This window comes from Eufriesea mexicana, unplaced genomic scaffold, assembly GCF_001483705.2.
Source record: "Eufriesea mexicana isolate 0111107269 unplaced genomic scaffold, ASM148370v2 scaffold944, whole genome shotgun sequence".
Classification (NCBI taxonomy): Eukaryota; Metazoa; Arthropoda; class Insecta; order Hymenoptera; family Apidae; genus Eufriesea; species Eufriesea mexicana.
In genome coordinates this window covers 541400-551331 of record NW_016909080.1, presented here as the reverse complement: position 1 = coordinate 551331, position 9932 = coordinate 541400, and the positions used below count along the sequence as shown (strand labels likewise).

The window sequence follows — 9932 nt, the reverse complement described above, 5'->3', positions numbered from 1 at the left end:
TTCCCTTTATACGTTTTCCGTTTCTTGTTTTGCGGCGTTGTTAACCGAGTCATTCTAATTATATCGCGCCAGCTATACGCGTGTCTCTACTTCGTACATCTCGCAAGTATCCGGTCTGCTTTTATCTCCGGTTGCCGTTTTTTCTTTTTTTTTTTTCCCCTCTTTTATATCCTTCGCTTTAATCCCGTCCTTTACCTGTCCATCCCCCCGAGCGCTATGTCGATTCATTCTCGTCTCGGACTCTCAACGTTCGTCGTTTAACTATTTTCCAGTCGTAACTCTTTTCTCTGTTCCTTTCTCTAACTTTCAATCGTCCTTAACCCTAGAGTCAAGAAACGGATATTCGCTAACACTCGCTGTCGTTATCGTCACTGCGATCGTCGATTCCGGATGAATCTCAGTCGCCCGTGATTACGACATCTCTGCGAATTTTTCATTATCTTTCTCAATCTCGATTCTTTTATCTTTACTTTTTCCTCGTTATATGTTCTTTCCGTATCTTTTTTCCCCTTTTTCCGTTTCTTTCTTTGTTTGAAATTATTAAGAAAAAATGCCTCGTTTCGACAAATCAGCTATCGGACGGACGTGTGGACGTCGTTGGTGACGTCGTGGAAAAAACGGGGTCTTTCGTGTTTGAGAACGAACGTGTGATACGTGCGGTGTCAGACACAGGGGGTGAAGGTAGAGTGTGGTGGTGAACGGTGATGGGCTTGGGGGTCGGGGCTGGGCGGGCGGCGGCGGCGGCGGGGGGCAGAAGGGGGCAACAGGGGGTTAAATCGGGCGGAATAAAATATAGAATAATAATAATTGTAAGTGGTGGCAGGCGGGCAGCCCATCTTAGCAACCGCGGCATAGCAGCTAGCGTCTAAAAAATGGTCTAAACGGGACGGTTCGTGCGTATGTAATATATATAATATTTATATATATATATATATCCAAAATTGAACAAGATACTATTCTTCTACTTAGAGAGGAAACAAAAGTGTTCGTTCGTTTCGTCGTTTTCGTTACAAGAGCAGACCACGCTTCAGACAGCTTAAAGGCTAAAAAAGTAACAAGCAGGAGAACAGTGAGTATAATATAACTTGGTCTACACTCGGAAAAACGTAAGATCAGAACGATTCAGGCCGTTCAGAACGTGTGTGTATATATAATATATGCAAAGAAAGGTACTCATGATCGGTACATCAGAGATTCGACGAGAGGAAGAGTGAAAAAGAGAGAACGTTTGTGCCTTCTAGAAACTATGCGTGTAATACAGATACAAACCATCCATCGGACTACTATTCACGGGCCCAGACCACTATCACGAGCCGATCTCTATCTACGATTAAGATTCGATCCTTTCCTTTTTTCTGAGTGTAGCCTACTTGCTGGTTTGCGAGCACTTTCATCGTTTCGCACACGCGAAATAGTACTTTGTCCATTTTTGGTTCGGTGTCGTTCTTGTCGTGTTCCGTTCGTGGCCTCTCGCCACGTCGTGTTTCGTGTTCTCCGTGTCGGTGTGTTTCATGCACGCGCACAATTATTCCGACATTAACCATCGCGAGCTATCGCGATAACCAAGCTGACTCGATGCGCGACGTATATCAAGCTGATCGCACCTTTCGACCAAGTTAGGTTCCTCTCGTTAGTATCGAGAAGCTCGCAGTCGCGAGCCACGAGCGTAATATCGAATCGTTTGCCATTTAAATGCGATCTTATGCATACTCCATGATCCTTCGATCCAACGCTGGTGCTCGTTAACATGCGCGATCTCCGTTCGAACGGAGGATGTTCGATCCTCCCGATGTCGGGCGGGAAATTTTCTTAAAATTCATCGGTCCCGATTGCTTAAACATCGAACGTTATTTAAATCCGCACGCTGTTTCGCTTATCCCGGTACCGTGGCTCGAAACGGACGAACCAGGTTGATATCCGATTGTTTGCGAACCGACGAAAGCGTGACGATCTCGCCGTTATGCATTTCGGTTTTTCGCTAAGATAAAATCAACACGCGTCGCGGACGCGCGAGGCAAAGAAATTGAAAAAATTCGGCAAAGTAAATACAGGTTAAAAAAGAAAAAAAGAAAAAGAGAAGACAGCAAACAGAAGCTTAACTACTACCAGTCAGATCTTGCTCGGTGAACCCACTCGGAAAAACGAAGGAAATAAAAGGAATGCAAAGAACGGAGAAGAGAAATAAAGCGAAAAAGTAGGAAAAATAGGAAAAATATGAAAAAGAAGAATAAAGAGTTAGTTTGAATTTTTTCTTGCAAACCGATTCGCTCGGGGAGCACCGCGACGAGGAAGAAAAGGTCGGAGTGGACAATAAACGGGCGACGAGGTCTCTCTGATTAAAATTTCGCCGATTCCGGAGCGTCGATTGGCGTTCGATTCAGCGTGTCGAGGAATTGGACACGGAGCCGAGCGGAAGGTGCGCTCGAACAGTGAACCGTCTGATCGTAATCGTGTTACACGATTGTCGCGGCCGTTCCAGGCGTTCTCGCGAAACGAAGAGTAGATCAAAGGAGCACACAGCTCGAGGCGATGCGGTTCTGTGCACGGCAACCGAACTAATTTCATCGACGGAGCACCAATCGGCCCTCGACACGTACGAACGAGCGAGCGGTTGAGCGAACGAATGGTCGACGAACAAGGCTCCGTCCTATTCCAGACCCCGGGACCACTCTTCCTTTTCCCTTTGCCAGATAGAAGCGGATTAAACCTACGAATTTTCCGTGGTCGGACTGCGATTAATCGATTATCTCTTGCACGTCTCGAACCGATCGATCACGGCGACGTTATTGCTCGCTCGCTCAACCTCCAGTCGGTCGAGTAATCCGGAAAATCGTATTTAAAACCCCGAGTCGCGACTACCCTTGTAAATTTTCCTTCCCGATTTTCTTCCACCATTTCCGTTCACCGCCTCCCTCCGCCATCGACTCGCGAATATTCCGCTAGATTTCGAATATTCACGGTACTCGGGCAAGCGATTTTAGCCGGGTGCCGGGTGCGGGGGTGAAAGAAAACCGTATCGATGGAGTATGGTCGAACCCTTTTGGCGAACGTTATGCCAGGAACGAAAGACGGAGCTTCGGGGAGCGAATCTATGCATTCCTGTGCGCGTGCATGCATATCCAGTGTAAGTGTTTGCGAGTATGCCATTCGCGTGTTCGTTGTTTCGTGTTACGTTTCGGAGCGATTCCTTTGTCGCGTGTACGTGTGCGCGTGTGTAGGTTCGTGTGTACTTATATACCGTGTAGGTGTTTGTTCGTTCCGTGTGTCTGTGCATCGTGTCGGTATGTACATGGAAGATCGTGGCTGTAACGATTGACGGCAATCGTTGTTTCGAATACACGGGCACTAAAAAGAGAAGTGGTTGCTCGGGCAATGGGGTGGGGGATGTTTTAATCGAACGATCGAAATGATTAGTAATCGATTTTCAGCGTAATGACTGAGAGTAAGACCTAGAGGTATAGTACCATTTTCACTTCGGATAGCGAGCTGATACTCAAGACGTACATGGTGACGCCCACCTCGACAGGAGGACCTGAAATCGAAGGTTAGTCAGACTGAGTCGGCCGTTTCCGGCCGCGGACAAGTTACACGATGGGGTGACTATGGCTTTTATTTTTGTTCACTGATCGTTAACTTAGTATTCTTATCATTCTCGTTACGGTATCTAAATACGTATGTATGTATGGTATACTTGACTTTTTTTTTTTGCTTCATTTTTTCTTATATATATATATTTTTTTTTTTCATTTCATTTCGTGAATCTTTACTGTGAGTGTGGAATGTCATGGATATTGAGTGGTATCGCTACGTCGGATGGATCGCTGAAAGTGGTAATTACTCTCAATTAGAGGACCACCAGGATCATCGTTTCTCGATACGTGTGCTTGGTTATCTCTTTAGAGCTTCGTTGATACTTTGGACACGGTGCTGAAACGTTGATCGAATTCCGATGTCTTTTGTGCACGGAATAGTAGCTCTAGAAAGAAAGAACCTACCGATTGTAATAGCTCCACCGTTACGGTCAGCCTTCTTACAAACGTAAGATCTCTTTCCAGCAATCTAACCGCTCGATTCCATCCCCTTTTCCTCGTTCAAATGTCGCCTCGAGACTCGAGACTCTTTAACGACACCGAATATTCCTCCCACGCGATCGTTTCCGCCCCCTTGTTTCTCGCGTTTTGGAATACACTTGGTCGGAGGAGTTCAACGTTTCCGGCCACTTTGGCCACGCTTTGGCACGTTCGATGTCCGAGTATCGAGTCGAAATTGGTCGAGTATCGTCGCGAGCAGAACGGACCAGGATCTTGACAGCGAGCAGCTTCACGGCGCACGCAGGAATTGTGATTAGAATTTGAGAAAGACTCGGTCGCGGTGGTTTGCGAAGGTTGGTAGGGACGAAGTGAAAAATACGAGACCGGAAGGTCGGTCAAGGGAGAGGAACACGAGGGCAGGCGTTTTCGCGATAAAGTTGACTCGTAAACAACGGCTGTGCCAGCGGCATCGCGCGTTGCTCCGATATATCTTCATTTCCATTTCTGGGATGTTTTTAAAACCCTATAGCCGGTGAACGTCCCATATGGGACACATATTTCACAATGACGGGCCGGCGTACACGTTGCAAAACGCAACGGTGGTATCGGGTTAATTGAAATGCGTCGGTACGGCTTACCTCTCCGAGCCAATCGCCCATGAGAACGTGTTTAAAAAAAAGGAAAAAACACCGAGGCCGAAAAAACGAGAGAGAGAGAGAGAGAAAGATAGGGAGTTGGAAAAACGGAAAAATAGGGGGCGGTGGTTGAAATGAATCTCCGGCGAAAAATATCGATCCCGTCTGTTCCGATTCTACGTGTACCGAGGTGCACTCTGACGTTTTCCTCTAGGAACGTAAGGAACCGATACTTGGCGTTTTCCCCATGGTAACGTCTTCGCATTGTTTCGAACAATTTCTTCCGAACGAGTGCTGGTGGAAAGTGACATCATCCCGGTGTAAGAATTTGCTTCCTATCTTTTAGCCCGTATTCAAACCCGAAGATTTATATTCTGCTCTCCAGCTCGGATCTACTCGCTAGTTCCTCCATTGTTCCCCGACTTTGTCGACTTTTCTTTCAAACAATAACGAGTTTACCCTCGAGTTTGATACTTTGTATATTATCCTCAGACTTTTGACTACCTCCGACGGTGCGTTCCCTTTTTATTACCCTCGCTCGTTACCATCTATCACTCGTCTTTCCCCTCTCGGTATCGACCTCTCGACATCTCGATATTCCAGCTCTATTAAAATCAACCTCGAAACGAGTATACCCGGAACCGATACACCGTTACATCGAAGGTACCCGCGTCGCAACATTGTTACAGCTAACAACGAATCTTTACGCCCTCCATCGATCAGCGGTTTAACGAACACCCAAGGGCGCATCGTTGCACCGGAGTCCTTGAACTATATTGAATTACGTGGCCCACCCATCGATCGAATTGTTTGCTCGCTAATATACACGGGCATCCACGGGCTACGGCGGGTTTTAAGAAAACCGACCAGCCTTGTTTCCCCATTCTCACGGGGACTTTTGGCCAGACGAGGGTGAATCTCGAGTCCGGAAATCTATCAGTGCTGCGGAGAATATCGAACGAGGGCCGGCTACTCGAGAGGAGCCACGAGGATGTCTGTTTATCCCGCATTGGATGCAGGATATTCCGTTTCCTGTCCGTAATGTCCAGGAAAGAGCGGGAGCCATTTAAATTTTAAATGTTAAAACCTCGTATTCCACGGACCCGGTAAATCCAGTCTGTCCGAAGGCTGGATCCTCCATCGAGCCAGAGAGATCGACTATTCGAGACTTGACCGTTGAAACCGATACGATTCGAGGCGTTCGTGGCTTTGGCGAGCGCGCTAAAAATAAGAGGGGCCATTGAAAATTCTCCCCCGGGATTTATAGGCATTTTTGCCGGGTCGGCGATAAATTCGGGACGCGGGATATAATGCATCCCATCGGACGCGAAATATCGAGGCGAGCCACGAAAAGAGCGAACAACGAGTGTCGAATGAAATTCCGCCACCGCTTCATTTACCACGCGTGTTTCCCATTTTCCTACGCGACACCCGTGCGCCAAACTATTCCAATGTTTTCGCCACGTTCGACAACCGGGATACACGTGTCGATGTTAAATCGAAATTTAAAATTTAAAACGGTACGATACGCGTAGTATGCAGGATATACCTAGATTCTGTTGATAAAATCAAAAAAATAATTCAACGATTATCCGTGGGAAATATGGGTCACGTTGGCGCTAGTGAGTTCAATGGAAAATCCTCTTAAGGCCGTCATAGGCAACAAAAGATAAGCCAACGTGACATTGAAATTTTTGATCTCTCAATCAATGGTGATTTTGATTAATATTATACGCTTTCGGATATTTTCCGGGATCGATCGACTTATTCGTTTATTTACAATTCACGAGTGATCCCTTTATAGAGCTAGCAATTAAAGATAACGCGCGTAAACGAATACCCGGCACGCGCGAGTACCTCGCGGAATTTTTGCATTTCGCTGTCATTTTCTTCCCGCCCTCTCCCTCGTTTCTTTCTCTCGGCTAACCTCGAGAGAAGCGAGGGATACCTTGGTCGAATATTCAACGACGGAATCGGGATCTCGAAGGGGGTCTGTGCGGTTCTAAAAGTAGCCTAGAATAGCAAGAAAATCGATCGTCTGAGGGAAAACAAGGGAACCGATAGGGAGCTGTTTCACGGAGTAATTCGCGCGGTCGGCACACTTTTCGGAGTCTGGAATTTCCCGGCATTGTCTCCCGCGGGAAAAGAGCAAGAAACCGCAATTGTGGCATGCCTCCGTGGGTCACCGTGGCTCGCGGCCAGCGTCAGGAGTCGGTCCTGGAACTGTCCCAGCGTGGGATCAGCCCAGGAATGAAAATGAATGCGCACGTTCGAACCGGCGGCGAATAAATAAAGCGTGTTGCTGTTTACTCTTTTCCCCTACCCTGGACACGTTCGCGGATAGAACCGTACGAAATTTTCCGTCAGAATTCCCACGAACGATCTCGTTAGCCTCTGTTTCGCCGCCAAGGCGTGCCCTTTCTTCTCTGCCTATTGCTCCTCCCCGTGGATAGGGTTTAAAGTTCCACCACGATACTTTCTCCACTTTCTCGAAGGATCACCGGGTCTAACTCGACGGGTCGAGCTTCGTCTTATCGGTTTGTTTAACAAGCTGCGATTAAAACAATCCGGATACCCGTGAATAATCGTTGGAAGCTTTAATCCTAAGTGGAAGCTAATTGCTCCTCGGTTGGACCGATCTCGGTTGACCACCGATTGGCCGACTAACTCGAGTGTTAATTGTTCGGCTGATCCGAATACCGATCGAATCACCGTGCCCTTAAATATCGATTTCGAGCAAGAAGTCTAACCGTTTCTCGTTTCGCTGATCCGATTGGTCGGAAATTAACTATCCTCGGTGCTGTCCCGTCGACGGACTGTCCGGAATACCGATTGATTTCTTACGTGTCTCCGTTAGAGGTCCGAAAACCTAAGAAATCCCGATTGATCCTCGACCCTGGGTGGGATCGTGGACCAGATGGTACGGTAGGTAATCCTGATCGAAGCAGGCAGGTTCCGTCGCATCCTCGAAGCACGACACGCGGCTCAGGGATTACCTCGAGGAGGTCCGCGTGATCGAACCTTCCTCGAGAGGTTCGCGAGGACGTGCAGGGTGACACGCGAGGAAAACTGACGGAATCAAGGTGGAAATCGGAATCGAAGGTGAAGAACTGTGTGGCGGAGGAGCGTGGCCAGAGCAGAGAGATGCCGTTAACGGTAACCCGTGGCAACCCGTGCCGCGTCCCAGCATCGATCCAAGTTTTATCGAAGCGCTCCAGCCCCGCCCTGCCTCCACGGGGCCGGCCGAAAATTCGACTTTATCGCGGGAATTGAAAACGACCGATTCGCTTTATGGACCCCGAACACGGCCGATTCCATTCCATTCCATTCGACTCGATTCGTTCGGAGCGTAAACAAATTTTAGCTATCGGTTACTTGCGCGTCAGCTGGCATCCCTTGTCTAGCTGGCTCGCAGCACGGGGTAACTTTCCTCTGAGACCGTTTGCATCCCCGGCATACCGGCAACGATCCGTAGAGCACATACCGCGGAGATCGTTCGACGTTTGGTCCTCTTTGCCTTTCGAGGCAGTCGCCTCGACCCAAGATTGATCCTAATTCGAGGGATGAAACCCTAGAAGGTCTATGATCCCACCGAGAAGCATCGCGTTTGTCCAAGTTCGAGATCGTTTGTTATCCCCGGTCGTTGTTCGCTCGAGGATCGGAACGAGCCACCAAGAGGATTTTTCATCCCTCGTGCTCGCTCCTGGCCCAACTTTTTCCCCACACGGCTCAGCACACCCTCGCGAGCTCGCTCCCCATTGTCCCGAATATTCTTCCCCGTATCGTCTGCGACGAGAGCGTAAGCGGCGTGAAAAATATTTCCCGAAGCGTGTTCTCCACCTCTTCCGCGTCTTGTCGCCGCGTTTTCAACCCTTTGTCGCGTACCGATCAACGTTTCCGGCTCGGGTTCGTTCACTGTCCCGCCGTTTTCGCGCGCTCGCTTTTCACCCGATTAAAAACACTCTGCCATTTCGGGCCCTCGATCGTGCCCACGCTCGCACCCGGTCGAATTGCAACTTCATCCTTCGCCGTTCGTTTTCCCCATTCCCGATTCTGTCTGTTTGTTTCGCTCGTTGCGAAAGCCGCGTTTCAGCACCGCTATCCAGCCACTTTGGTCGCGAATTACATTCCACTTGAATCCAAGCACACGCTGCAATATTCGTTCGATGCTCGCAGCGAACGAAGTCGGACGATTTCGAGATGCATCGCGTCCCGAGTTTCCACTTTTCCTTTTCCCCTTTTCCCCTTTTCCCCGATTAACGCTCGCGCTCGGCGACGATGATACTTCGTTCGCTGCGGAACAGACTCTCGATACGCCCAGTCCGTGCAACGACTATCAGAAATGCGACGAGTAAGCAGGTATATGCGAAGGTAATCGAACATCGTAGGCAAAACCTGATTCTCTCTATGGCGTTGTTAGGTTCGTTAGTCAGGGCAACGATAATTAGTCTGGCGGCGGCGTTAGTCGCGTCGGTTGTTGTTCCAGTGATTGCGGTTTTGCGCACGATATATCGACGCTACCACAGAGAGTGGTCGAATGATCAGACTATCGATAGGCAGGAGAGAAAAAAAAAAGACGTCGTATCCCCTACTCACCTCCGTAGTTCGGCCTTACTCTTTTATCGTAATTGACGGAGAACGAGTCCAATATCGCCGAGATGTTGACGTCGTTCAGCATACTGCCTCCGCCGGTTCTGCAATATAAAAAGGATAACGATTTTGAGAAAACTTGCGCCGCCATAAAGAACTCAGGGGGGTTGGGGGTTGGTATGGAACCGATGGTGCGGCATGGGACAACGCCGGTGTGCACACAGACGCGGCAGTACTTTTAATACGACCGACGTGCCGCGAGTTACGATACACGAAGGGAGAGGGTACAAAAGTCCGATGTTTAAGCCACGCCGAGGATATTAAAGTTTCATCCGCCATGGCGAAGTTTAAAAAAGAATTTTACAGCCCTTCTGCACGCGTACCGTTCGCCACGAACTGCGTTTTAATTATGAAAGAGCGATGCGACTATAAATTTAGGACAGCGACTCTTCTTTCTTCTCCTTTTTTCGTCTTTCCACTTTTTCCCCTCCCATCAACCCCCCTTTCTTCCTCGCGCACGATGCAACGAGCATACCTAGTGGCTCGAGCTGTTTATTTTCCCTCATTTTTTCCCTCCTTTTCCTTTTTGTTTCTCATAAACGCTCGAATTCGTATGCATCAACAAGGAAACGCGTTTAGTCCGTGAGCCGTGGGTATCTGTATGTAACGTTGAACG

At 48.6% G+C, this 9932-nt stretch overlaps 1 protein-coding gene across 1 annotated transcript in view; it reads right to left on the bottom strand.

Annotated features, from left to right (window-relative positions):
• Rdl (Resistant to dieldrin) overlaps nucleotides 1-9354 on the bottom strand; it is a 34757-nt gene extending 25403 nt beyond the window's left edge. The window contains exons 1-2 of the mRNA XM_017899520.1: nucleotides 9263-9354; nucleotides 3465-3532 (exon numbers count right to left, since the gene is read on the bottom strand). Coding sequence (XP_017755009.1) covers nucleotides 3465-3532; nucleotides 9263-9344 — 150 coding nt within the window. The 5' untranslated portion in view covers nucleotides 9345-9354. The remainder of the gene's footprint in view (nucleotides 1-3464; nucleotides 3533-9262) is intronic.
• Between the last annotated feature and the right edge of the window lie 578 nt (nucleotides 9355-9932).